Source organism: Cnephaeus nilssonii, assembly GCF_951640355.1.
Source record: "Cnephaeus nilssonii genome assembly, chromosome: 3".
NCBI classification, from domain to species: Eukaryota; Metazoa; Chordata; class Mammalia; order Chiroptera; family Vespertilionidae; genus Cnephaeus; species Cnephaeus nilssonii.
This window is the reverse complement of record NC_137074.1, coordinates 104,720,611-104,734,299: the sequence shown is the minus strand read 5'-3', so window position 1 is coordinate 104,734,299 and position 13,689 is coordinate 104,720,611. Positions and strand designations below refer to the sequence as shown.

The following is a 13,689-nucleotide window of genomic DNA, read 5'->3' as shown; positions in this document are numbered from 1 at the left end:
ACAGACCCGGGTGGTAGAAAGTGCACCTAGCCAGAGTGGAGCCCAGACTCTGCCTCTAAAATGGCCTCCAGCTAGTCATTTCTCATTGGAGTCTTGGTTTCTTCTCCTCTGAAATGAGGTATTAAAGGAGGTCATACCCAAGGTTTATTTTTTGCTCTAAAACGGTATGGGTCCAGATTTCACCACTGACATGTTCCCTGGATACTGTAATGTTTCTAGTCTATAGGAACTGAAGTAGCCATGTTTTTTAAGATGTTTCCTTTACCTAAAGTTTCTATTGACTCCTAATGGCTCCTGTGGCCTTTTGACTGTTTTACCCCAATCACTGAAATAACCTTTTACTCCTCTACATCACAAATCATAATCACCATCGCAGTCAAACTGCCCAGGTAACCACTGCCCAGCCACATGTTATGAACCAGATCTGAATACATGCCCACCCCCATCTGCCCAGTCATACCACAAAGGGCTGGTGCATTATGTGGAAGATGACAGAGGGACAGTACAAAAGGGCTAACCACAGGTGGGTGAGGCTGCTCTAAATGGATGGTTCTGTAGCTTCAACCACCACCCTTAGCTAACATCTATTCAAACCAAACTTATTTTTTTATTCCCATGATTTCTTTCAAAGGTACCCAGCCCCAGCAGAGGGAGCCATGATTTACTTGTTATTAGTAGTTTTGAACCATATTTTCCTGTAACTTCTTGGAGGGCAGAGACCATATCTGTAATACTGCCATCAATTTAAAGTTTTCTTTCATACATACTAGTAATAGCTTTAAAAATGTGAAATAACTGGTTAATAGACTAATAACAAAATCTTTGGAGAAAAGATAACATAAATAGCAAATAGTTGATAGAGAAAATAATACTTTAGCTCTGAACTGAGGCATTAATTGTTGTGTAAGTTTGAAAATCAGTGACAAGATAAGGGCACATATAAGAAGACAGTCCAATAGAAAAGAAACATGAATAACTACAAAAGAAACATGAATAACTACCAATTTTTTCCTGTGAGAAAATTGAGAGAAACTGAAATTAATGAGAAGGATGCATAGGAAGCATTTTGTTGTTATTATTTAACACAACTGTTTATTTTACTGCAATTTAACATAATTCTGCCTTCTTTGAAAGAGAAACTAAAAAAATTGGGAATCCGCCTAGAGAATTACCTTTGGTCTTGTAAGCGATGCAGCTCCTTTTCCCATTCCCTGCTTGGAGAGTAATCCCATTCCACCTCCACCGCAGCAATGAAGTAGGTCCGCTCTCCCAGGTATAGGTTTGGATTCTCAGATAGCTGCCTGTGTTGGCTCACAGTGTATTTTTGCTTCATGCCACCTGTGTAGTGATCAGTTGTGAGGCACTCAACATCGAAAGTCCCTTGAAAGGTAAATGAGAAAGCATGTCACTCCTTTGCTCAGTGCCTTCCATGGTCCCTCACTTCATTCAGAATAAACACCAAAGTCTTTACTGTGGCCTGGGTTACATCAGCTGACTTCCCACACCTCTGATCATGTGGCCTACTACTCATGCCACCCAAGCCACATGTCAAGGGTTTGCCTGCCTCAGGGCATTTGCGTTTTCTGTTTTCTCTGCCTGGAACGTTTCTTTTCAAAATATCCACACTATCTCATGCACTCATTCACTCAAATCACTTTATAATTGTCACCTCCTTAGAGAAACTTGACCCGACTACCCTCATCAGTCACTACAGCCTTCTCCTGCCCAATTATTCTTCAGAGTACTTATCAGCTGCATGAGAGCAGACAGTTTATCTCTGTTGTTTATTGCTGTATCTGAACTTGTGTAATGAATGAAGGAAAGGTTGTCCTGGACCTGGTTACCTTTTAGTGGCACATAAGAAACAAAGCAACAACAACAATAAAAAATGCCTGAAACAAGTTATCATTTTTTCACTTTTTTTGTTTGTTTGTTTTACTCATTCAGAGCCAGACCTGTGGGAGCCTCTGAATTTGCATGGCTATGGTTCTAGTATAAGTTATTTAACTACAGAGGATTGACAAGCCAACACTACATCTAGGCTATAGAGAAATTATGAGAAGTTTAGGTTAAGAGCCTTTAGGGAGTCTTCCAATGTCTAGTCTGATTTACCAGTGTAACAGGAAATGAAAACTTTATACTACTCTGGCTAACCATAGAATAGAACTAAAATAAGAATGAACAAAAGAGATTAGAAAAATGGTGGCAGAGTAAGTGGAAGCTACACTGACAGTCTCCCAGGAATAAACTGGAAGTATAAATAAAATACCAAAAAACCATTCTGAAAAATCAATTGAAGACTAGCTGGAGAGAACCATGATAACCAAGGATGGAAAGTGGAGACTGCATAGAGACTAGTAGAAAGTGCAGAGGCACAAAAGTGCTGGCCGAGCTCCGCAACAGCAGCTGAAGGCCTGGAGGGATGTCTCAGCTGTGGCGGGTTCCTACTGAAAACCCTGGGTTCTAAATCTGAAGCTGGGCATTATAACCCAGAGAATCAAAACTGATAAAGGTGCCCACTGAATGTCTGGCTGTGAAAAGCAGTAGGGTAACTGTCCATCAGTGAGAGAGAGCTGGAAATGCAGGCACTCTCTTAAAGGGCCAACAAAAAATTTTGTGTGCAGCCACTCACCTTGGGCTCTGGCAGAGGGAGGGCAGAGAGGACTGGAGCTATGTGAGGAGAGTACAGGGTTGGGGGCTCTGGAGTTGAAGCTCAAAGGGCAGCCACCCTGCTTCCCTGTGCTGAATCATTCCATCACACTGCGGAGGACCTTTGCTATTCAGGTGGTTTTTGCCTGAAGGGAAGGCAGTTGCCGCACCCTATTGGAAGACCTCTCACCAGACCCTGTGGTCCATAGCTTGAGGCTAATCAAACTGTAAATTGGACTGAAGGCAGAGGCAGATCTCTGGAGGCTTTGAGTGTTTGCCTGATTTCCTTTTGGGCCTGGGGCTAGGAAAAACAGAACCTGGTGCACATCTCAGTTCTTTCCAAAGGTACCCAGCCCCAGCAGAGGAAGCCATAAGCTATAGATTACTAATAGTCCAAACAGGATACCAAGAGCCACTCAGAAACAGTGTCTGCTCTAGAGATTGGGAATCATAGCAGATCAACCTAATATATGACACAAACCCAAAATAGGCAGTTAAAATGGGGAGACAAAAACAAACAACAAAAAAACCCACCTCAAATAAAAGAACGAGAATTCTCAAGAAGAGGTAAACAAAATGAAGATAAGAAATTTATCTGATACGGAGTTCAGCATAATGATGGCAAAGAAGCTCAACAGCATGAGAAAAGATTTTGTAACCATGAAAAAATACCAGACAAAGAATGACATAGCACTGATAAAGAATACATTGGAAGGAATACACAGCAGACTAGAAGAAGCCAAGAACTGGATCAGTGAATTAGAAGTCAGGAAAAAAATCACTCAATAAAAAAGAAAAAAAAAAAGAAAAGAAAAAAAGGACCCCCCCCCAAAAAAAAAAAAAAAAAAGAAAAGAACCAAAAAGAAAAAAAAAAACAGTTAAAAAACAGGAGGACAGCTTAAGGTTGTTGTGAGACACCATGAAATGTAACAATATTCACATTGTAGGAGTGCCAGAGGAGAAGAAAGTAAGCAGGAGATAGGGAACATGTCTGAAGAAATAATGGCAGAAAACTTCCTAACCAAGTGAAGGAAACAGTCACACAAGTCCAGAAGGCATAGAGAATACCAAGCAAGAAGAACCCAAATAAGCTCATGCCCAGACACATCATAATTAAAATGCCAAAAATTAAAGACAAAGAATCTTGAAGGTAGCAAGAGAAAAGCATTTATTACTTACAAAGGAGTTCCCATAAGGCTGTTAGCTGATTTCTCATCAGAAACTCTACAGGCCATAAGAGAATGGCATGAAGTATTCAAGGTAATGAAAAGAAAGGCTCTGAAACCAAGATTAATATATCCAGCAAGGCTATCATTTAAAATAGATGGTGAAATAAAGAGCTTCCCAGACACAAAAAAAAGGCTAAAGGAGTTTACCACTACCAAAAAGGCACTGTAAGAAATACTAATGAGAAGAATAAATATACTAGAGAGAAACATAGGCATATAGAATTAAAATAGCAATAAATAAGTACCTATCAATAATAACCTTAAACATAAATGTATTAAAAGCCCCAATCAAAAGATATAAGGTAGCTGAATGGATACAAAATCATAACCCAATTATATGCTGTCTACAAGAGACCCACCTCAGAACAAAAGACACACAGGATGAGAGTGAAGCGATGGGAAAAAAATTTTCTATGCAAATGGAAATATAAAAAAGCTGGGGTAGTAATACTCATATCTGACAAAATAGACTTCAAAATGAAGGTCATCACAAGAGACAACAAAGGTCACTATATAATAAAGGGATTAATTCAACAAGAAGATATAACCCTGGTAAATATATATGCACCCAATATAGGAACATCTAAATATGTATAAAAAACTTCTAGAAGATATTATGGGAGAGATTGACAGCAATACAGTCATAGTAGGGGACATTAACACTCTGCTGATTTCAATGGATAGATCTTCCAGATTAAAAACTAACAAGGAAACAGTGACTCTAAATGACACACTGGATCAGATGGATTTAATTGACATTTGTAGAACATTTCACCCCAAAACAGCAGAATATACATTCTTCTCAAGTGCACATGGATCATTCACAAAGATAGATCTCGTGTTAGGACAAAAAACAAGTCTCTACAAGTTCAAGAAGACTGAAATCATTTCAAGCATCTTCTCAGATCATAGTGGAATGAAACTAGAAATCAACTATAGTAAAAACACCCAAAACATTCAAACACTTGGAGACTAACTAGCATGTTATTGAACAATGAATGAGTTACTAATGAGATCAAGAAAGAAAGAAAAAGACTTCCTGGAAACAAATGAAAATGAACACACAACAAACCAAAATCTCTGGGACACAGCAAAAGTAGTCCTGAATGGGAAGTTCATAGCACTACAAGCCTACCTCAAAAAACAAGAAAAGCTAATAATAAAACTAACCCTACAACTGAAAGAATTAGAGAACAACAAAATCCCAGAGTAATTAGAAGGAAGGAAATAATAAAGATTAGAGCAGAAATAAATGACATAGGGACAAACAAAACAAAACAAAAAAAAACAAAATCAAAACAAACAAAAAAAAAATACAAAAGACCAATGAAACCAAGAACTGGTTCTTTGAAAACAATAAACAAGATTGATGAACTGTTAGCCACACTCATCAAGAAACAAAAAGAGAGGACCCCTCCCCACCAAATCAGAAATGAAAGTGGAGAAGTAACAAATGACACCACAGAAATACAGAGGATTGTAAGAAAATACTATGAACAACTATATGCCAATAAGCTGGACAATGTGAAAGAAATGGAAAATTTTCTAGAAAAATACAATCTCACAAAATTAAATCAGGAAGAATCAGAAAACCTGAATAGGTCAATAACAACTGATGAAATAGAAGCAGTAATAAAAAATAAAAAATAAAAAAACTCCCAGGAAATAAAAGCCCTGGTCCAGATGGCTTCACAGGGCAGAATGAGTTTTAACAAACTTTCAAAAGAAATAATTTTTCTACTCCTCAAACTATTTGAAATAATCTAAGAGAAAGGAACAGTTTAAAGCTCTTTTTATGAGGTAAACATTATCATAATTCCAAAACCAGACACTATAAAGAAAGAGAATTATAGGCCAATATCCCCGAAGAACATAAATGCTAAAATCCTCAACAATATATTAGGAAAGCAGATCCAGCAATATATTTTTAAAAATCATACACCGTGACCAAGAGGGATTTATTCCAGGGATGCAAGGCTGGTACAATATTTGCAAATCAATAAATGTGATTCACCACATAAACAAATTGAAAGACAAAAATATCAATAGATGCAGAAAAGCATTCAACAAAACCCAACACCCAGTTTTGATAAAAATTCTCAGCAAAGTGGGAATAGAGGGATCATATCTCAGCAGAATAAAGGTCATATATGACAAACCTACAGTCAACATCTTACTCAATGGGCAAAAACTAAAACCATTTCTCCTAAGAACGGAAACAAAACAGGGATGCCCACTCTCACCACTCTTATTCAACATAGTACTAGAAATCCTAGCCACAGTGTTCAGACAAGAAGAAGAAATAAAAGGCATCCAAATTGGAAAGCAGGAAGTAAAATTGTCATTATTCACAAATGGCAAAATATTGTACATAGAAGACCCTAAAGACTCCACCAAAAAGCTACTAGATCTAATAAATGAATTTGGCAGTGTAGCAAGATACAAAATTAACACCCAGAAATCTATGGCATTTTTATATACCAATTAAAGGCCCAGTGCACAAAATTCGTGCATGGGGGGGTGGTGTCCAGGCTGGTCTGCACCCTCTTGCAATCTGGGACCCCTTGGGAGATGTCCAACTGCTGGTTTAGGCCCACAGGGATTGGACCTAAACTGGCAGTCGGACATCCCTCTCGCAATCCGGAACTGCTCACCTGCCTGCTTTCCTGATCGCCCCTAACCACTCTGTCTGTCTGCCTGACCACCCCTAACCACTCTCCTGCCTGCTGATCACCCCTAATTGCTCATCTGCCTGCCTGATTGCCCCTAACCACCTTCGCCTTGGCCCCCACCACTACAGCTTCGTCTGGAACGACATCTGGAATGACGCTGGGAAGGTCATTCGGCTGTCCTGTCTAATTAGCATATTTGGCTTTTATTATTATAGATAATGAATTCTCAGAAACTAAATAAACAATGCCATTTACCATTGCAACAAAAACATTAAGATATTTAGGAATAAACTTAACCAAGGAGGTAAAAGACTTGTACTCAACTACTGGACATTGAAAAAAGAGATATAGATATAAAGAAGTGGAAGAATATACCATTTTCATGGATTGGAAGAATTAACATCATTAAAATGTCCATATTACCCAAAGCAATCTATAGATTCAATGCAATCCCTGTTAAAATACCAACAGCATATTTCACAGATCTAGAATACTCCAAAAATTTATATGGAACAAAAGAAGATCCCAAGTAGCTTCAGCAATCTTGAGAAGAACAAATTTGGATGGATCACAATACCAGATATTAAGTTATAGTACAAAGCCACTGTACTCAAAACAGCCTGCTATTGGCACAAGAACAGGCATATAGATCAATGGAACAGAAATAAGCCCCCAGAAATCGACCCAAGCCATTACACTCAATTTATTTTTGACAAAGAACTCAAGAATATACAATGGGGTCAAGAAAGTCTTCAACAAATAGTGTTGGAAAAATTGGACAGACACATGCAAAAAAAAGAAAAAATTAGACCACTAATTTACACCATACACAAGAATAAACTCAAAATGGATAAAAGACTTAAATGTAAGTCATGAAACCATAAAAATCCTAGAGGAAACCGTAGGCAGCAAAATCTCAGACATCTCTTGTAGTAATATGTTTATAGATACATTTCTGAGGGCAAAGGAAACTAAGGAGAAAATAAATGTAAGTACATCAAAATAAAAAGATTCTGCACAGCAAAAAAACAAAACAAAAACAAAAAACCATCAACAAAATGAAAAGGGAGCCCACTCTATAAGAGGACATATTTGGCAAAGATACAGCTGATAAAGGTTTGATATCAAAAATATATAGGGAACTCATACAACTTAACAAGAGAAAGACAAACAATACAATTAAAAAATAGGCAAAGGATCTAAATAGACACTCCTCCAAAGCAGACATACAGATGGCCAAGAGACATATGAAAAATGCTCAAAGCCACTGATTATCAGATGCAAATTATAATGACAATGAGGTATCAGCTCATACCTGACAGAAAGCTACCATCAACCAATCAACAAGTGACAAGTGCTGGTGAGGATGTGGAGAAAAGGGAACACTAGTACACTGCTGGTGGGAAAACAGTATGGAGTTCCCTCAAAAAATTAAATATAGAACGCCATTTGACCCAGTGATCCCACTTCTAAGAATATATCCTAAGAGACCTGAAACACATATCAGAAAGAATGTATGTACCCCAATGTTCATAGCAGCACAATTTACAATAGCTAACATCTGGTACTGGCATAAGAACAGCCCAAGTGCCCATCAGTAGATGAGTGGATAAAAAAGCTGTGGTACATTTACACCATGGAATACTATGCAGCAGTAAAAAAGAAGGATCTCTTACCCTTTAAGACAGCATGGATCGACCTGGAGAATATTATGCTAAGCAAAATAAGCAAGTCATAGAAAGATAAGTATCACATGATCTCATTCATGTATGGAATCTAATGAAAAAAAATTAACTGATGAATAAAAATAGGTCCAGAGACATGGAAGTATAGAACAGACTGGAATCTCAGAAGGAAGGTGGGAGAGGGTGGTGGGTTGGAAGAGATCAACCTAAGAACTTGAATATATGCATAACCCATGGACACAGATAATTGGGTGGTGGAGGCCAGGGGTAGGGTGTCGGGGAAGAATAGAATGGGTGAAATGGGGGGAAAGGGACATATGTAATCCTTTCAACAATAAAGATTTAATTAAAATAAGAATGAACTAAAAAGAAAAACAAAGAAATTTATATAAAGCAACCCATATTAATCTGTGTAAGTGTTAAACCCAACTTGCTACTGTGACCTGATTTTTCTCTTGAAACTAGTGCTTACATGTTAAAAGTTTTAAAATATAATTTATAGTTCAGGATTTTCCGTTCCTATGCAAACTTAGGAAGCAGCCTGGCCTCAAGACCTGGCTGATGCTAACCACTCATTCACAGGAACTCAGCAGACAAAAAGACCAGATAACCAACTCAAGAGTGGTCACCATAAAGATCCATATCGAGGCCTACGGGAAGCCGTCCTTCACATCCTGCACATCATGCCCATCCACAGTTTCCTCTCCCCTCTTCCAGCCCTGTAGAATTTGTTAGCTTGACCAGAGCTGTTACGATGGGCTTTGGGACAAAAGTCCCCATCTTCTCAAGGGGCCAGTACTTAAATACAGTGCTTTCTTTTTCACCAGCACCTTTCTCACAAGTTTGGCTTTTGTTGCATTAGGTAGCTAAACCTGGGTTTGGTTACACCAGCTATCTTTAAAAGAACCATAACATAAAAGTAGAATGTGTTAAGGATTCTGCTTTGTGGAAATGGGAGACATCCTAGTCTGTTCTTTTGTTACTCACTTCCCTCCCACTGAGGGAATGGACCTGTCTGGCATATAGCAGGCAGTGGCCTAGTTTTTCTCTTCCAAGGGAAGGAATGGTACTTGGGAGGCTTGGGGAAGGGAATGAGTTTATCACCCACCACAGGATTATAAATCAAAACCTCGGGAATTGATCCAATAGAATCTTGTCTTGACTTTAAAAAAATACACCTTCAGTATCAGGCTGCATGGTGAGTGTGAGACTTGTTTGAGGGAAGAGGTTTGCTGTGTCCCTCCTTTCTTGTCTTGACAGATACGTGTTTCCTGAGAAGTAAATCCCGTGTACATCAGCCTCATTTCCAGCACTGAATAAGTACCACGTGACCAAATCTCCTTTGCTCATATTGAGACCAGGCTGATTCCCATACATAAATCCATTCATGGCTGTAAAAGGTGAAAAACAACATTTTGAAAGTGGTTTACCTTATGTCCTACTACATGACAACCTCCTAGACTTTGCAGAGCCAACTTTATTTAAATTTTAAAAGACCCATTCTGGCCTCTCTACTCCTTTCTGTGTCAGTAGTGGCTTTGCAATTTCTTGATGTTCCCTCCAGAGCAGAGCTAAATGCAGTGTTCTCAGAGTTCTGTGCCCTAGGAATCTTACTTTTCTTTCAGTTCTCTCAAGGGTCATATTGTGAACACCTAAATATATGAGAAATACCACCTCTTCCTGGGCACTGTAGACTGGGAATGGGTTTGTTGTTCTAGATGGAAAATTCTATGATTCATCTTGAATTAAGGGCAGAGTATTTGCAGTAAGTTTTCTCTCACTGCTGTTTTCGATAGATAATATCTTTGGCTCCTCCAGAATGCAAAAATGCTAAATCAAAAGGATTATTTTAAAGATTGTGAGTAATGTGACTAGTATCAATCCAATTTTAAAAATCTGTAAAACAACTTAACATTTTTTCTTCTTGCTACAGTAATTTTCACATGTCCATTAATGGTGTGGTGGGTTTTTGTTTTTTGTTTTGTAAACAATTAGCTCACTATCTCTGAACCCTAGCTGAATTTTAGAACTGCATTTTTGAATTACACTGGGAGCTAAAAATAAATCTGATGCCAGATTTCAATTAAAAAAAAAACCTCTGGAGGTTGTCCTGAGCATTTAAAAAATAGCTTTAATAGTTTTTAAAAGCTCCCAGTTGATTCTAATGTGTAGTCAAGGGTGAGAATTATTGAAGTTTATTGAGATCAGAGACCATATCTTTCTTCATATTAAATAATACAATGAGCCTGTCATTCTTAAACCACAGATGAGAAAAGCATCTAATCAACAGTTCTTAAACTTGAACATAGATCAGAATCACCTGGAGGGTGTGTTAAGCATAGATTGCTGGCCCCATACCCAGAATTTCTGATTCAGTAGGTCAGGGTTGGGGCCCAAGAATTTGCATTTCTAAGAAACCCTGCGTGATGCTGTTTACATATTAAGCACCGTGCATTTAATCGACATGTTTTGTATTTTTATCCTGAATTAAGTGAAATGAGGAGTAACTGAACAATACATTAAATAATCAGTGGTATTACCCTCACTATATTTAATTGTTTATTGAAAATTGAACAATAGGCAAAACTATTGGAATTTTGGTATAATTAAAAGCATTCCATGTGCAACACTGAAATAACCTGAAACATTGGTGGATGAGGCAGTACTTACAGTGCATCTTATTAGATTCCTGAAAGTCTGCATCTTCCTTATCCACCTGATCAGATGCAGTTGTAAACATTTTTATATTATCATCCAAGAGTAAACTCTCATTCTCATCAAACACTATAGGGAACAAATAGAACTCCTTGTCTACATCTTTCTGTAAATAAAAACAAGAACAACAATTTGAAGACAGGAGAAGTAAAGCAGAAAGACTTTCATGTACACAACACTATTTTTGAAGGATAAGAACAGAAGTTTCCATTCCTCTTTGCAAATGCGGCTCACAGAATCATCCAGTTGACCATCAGAGTTTTCCTTAGTATCTGTGTAGTGGAATTTTGGTTCAACATGATAACCTAAGCCTTTCGCTGTACCTGAAAGTTCTGACTATCCTCTCCTTATCTTCCTGCCAGCTCTGCAGATACTCATTGAACCCACCGAAAACAATTGTTCAAATGGGGTGGGGGGACATGTGCCTGTGCTAGAAACCAGGGAAAGTGCCATCTGCATTCATGAAAATGAAGAATCCTGTAAAGCAGAGCAGGAGGAAGCAGTTAGAGGGAAGCATTATCTTAAGGAGAATAGCCTGCCAGATAAATTGGAACAGAATTTTCACAACCTTGAGGCATCTGAACAAGCACTCTTCCCTGGTGAAAAATAAGGAAGCAGAAATGCTATTTGGTCTATGAAATGATTCAGTAGTTCAGAAGAAGGCGATCAGTCTAAGGAATCAAAGCATATGAGCCTTTAATAACAAGTTACTGCCTCACAGAAGAGAAAATTTCAGAGATGATTGCATGTCTTTCTCCTGAGATTGTTTTCAGATCAAAAACATAAATATCAAATTTTAAAAATCCAACTAAAGATGAGATCTGAGGTTAGGTCCTATAGAAAATCAATAATGGAGATGATCTTTGAAAAGCTCCCATAAATCAGAAGAAAAGATGAAAAATATACACAGCAATGATTTTAAAGAAAAGTTATAAAAGGAGAGACATAATGATAATAACTAATAGTGAGAATCATTGGACTTCTCTACTACAATAAATGTCAGAGAAATAAGGAGTAGTATTTATGTTTTTGAGGGGAAAAGATTATGTTACAAAAATTCTGTATCAGACAAAGAACAACAAAAAATTTTTCAGATGTGTGAGGTGTCCAACAGGGGACCACTACAATCACTTTATATTCTAATCTGCAGAGAAAAATTAAGTGAAAGTTTACAGGTCACATTTTCTGATTTTAATGCAACAAAACTAAAAATTACTAATAAAAGGACAAAAAGCTAAAAAACAAAAAAATCATATTTGATCCAAATAACTCTTAGATCAAAAAGGAAACAAAAATGAATTATTACATACTTAGTAAATAATGTCCATGAGAACACTATGAGTTACAATGTATGGAATATAACTGAACATATAAACTGAGAGTCTGAAATACTTTTTATTTTAACAAAACCAAATAAAAATAAATATCTAAATACTTTAGAAACATAAAATTATAAAAAAATTTAATAAGACAACACAGAAATTAATAAATTAGAACATTAAAATAGCTATGCCTGAAAATGTAGTCTTTGTAAAGACCAATAAAATACACAAACCTCTAGCGAGTCTAACAAAAAAATTGAGATTCCAAATATTCCACATTGGAAATGAGAACAGAATATAACTACATGTGTGAAAGATAAATAAAGACCACTGTGTACAATAAATGTGATCAGGTGACTTAGAAGAAGGTACCAGAATATACTAATATCCATGGGTGAAATAAAAACAGTGATTAAATCATAAATAACATAGCTAACTACTTATTAAAATTCACAAAGTCAAAAATTTCTAAGTAGCAGATGGGTTTCTATCTATTTAAACTGTTTAAAAATATTAAAAACATAATAATCTCAATTTATTTAATGAAGATAGTATAACCATGATATAATACCTGAAAATGCACACAAAATTTAAGCTGTTATCACTTATAGCTTAGATGAGAAATTCTAAATAAAACACTATCATATATACATATCCCATGGACACAAACAATAGTGTAGTGAAGGCCTGGAGTGGGGGCGGGGGGCAGGGCTAGAAGAGGTCAATGGGGATAAAAGGGGACATCTGTAATACAACAATAAAGATTAAAAATAAATAAATAAACACTATCAAATTCAAAACAGAAATATATTGAAAAAAACAAACAAACAACACACCATAATTAAGCAATGTCTTTTTGCAGAAGTGCAAGGATAGTTCAACATTAGGAAATCCTTAATGTAGTTGGTTACACTTATAAGGTAAAGGAGAAAAAAATATGTTTTATATATCTTTTTTATTTTGTTAATTTAAAAAATAATTTCAAGATGCTAGGAAAAGATGGCGACCGGCAGGAAGGTAGGGAGAGAGAGAGTGTGAGTGAGGAACCCATAGAGGAGAGTGTAGATGTGTGTGGTGTGTGTGTGTGTGTATGAGATAGGGTCAGTTAGATTCTGCAGGTCTTCCAAGGGGCTCCCGAACAGGGCAGCCCTAGACGGCGGAGCCCCACGCACAAAGCGGACACTTCTCGGCGGTTGGTGCGGACGCAGAGACCACGCCATCTTGGGAAACAGAGCTGCCTGAGACTCGGATCCTGGCTTCTAACACAAACCAGGACCCTGCAGCCACTGGGGACAGAGAACTGCTATCACAGCTTCAGACAAACAACAAGAATCCAGACTTCCCGGCAGATTTCCGTGAGTCAAAGAGCCTATCCCCCTCCTCGCAGGCGCTGATAGCGCCATAGTAACTGATAGAC

The 13,689-nt window shown here is 37.4% G+C and overlaps 1 protein-coding gene across 2 annotated transcripts in view; it reads right to left on the bottom strand.

The window, feature by feature from the left end:
- Positions 1 to 13,689, bottom strand: part of LOC307094879 (ceruloplasmin) — a gene marked incomplete at both ends in the record, with an annotated part of 89,567 nt that overhangs the window by 31,414 nt on the left and 44,464 nt on the right. For both annotated transcript variants that reach the window (XM_079764008.1, XM_079764009.1), the window contains 3 exons: positions 1,173 to 1,380; positions 9,414 to 9,626; positions 10,906 to 11,056. In XM_079764008.1, coding sequence (XP_079620134.1) covers positions 1,173 to 1,380; positions 9,414 to 9,626; positions 10,906 to 11,056 — 572 coding nt within the window. The remainder of the gene's footprint in view (positions 1 to 1,172; positions 1,381 to 9,413; positions 9,627 to 10,905; positions 11,057 to 13,689) is intronic.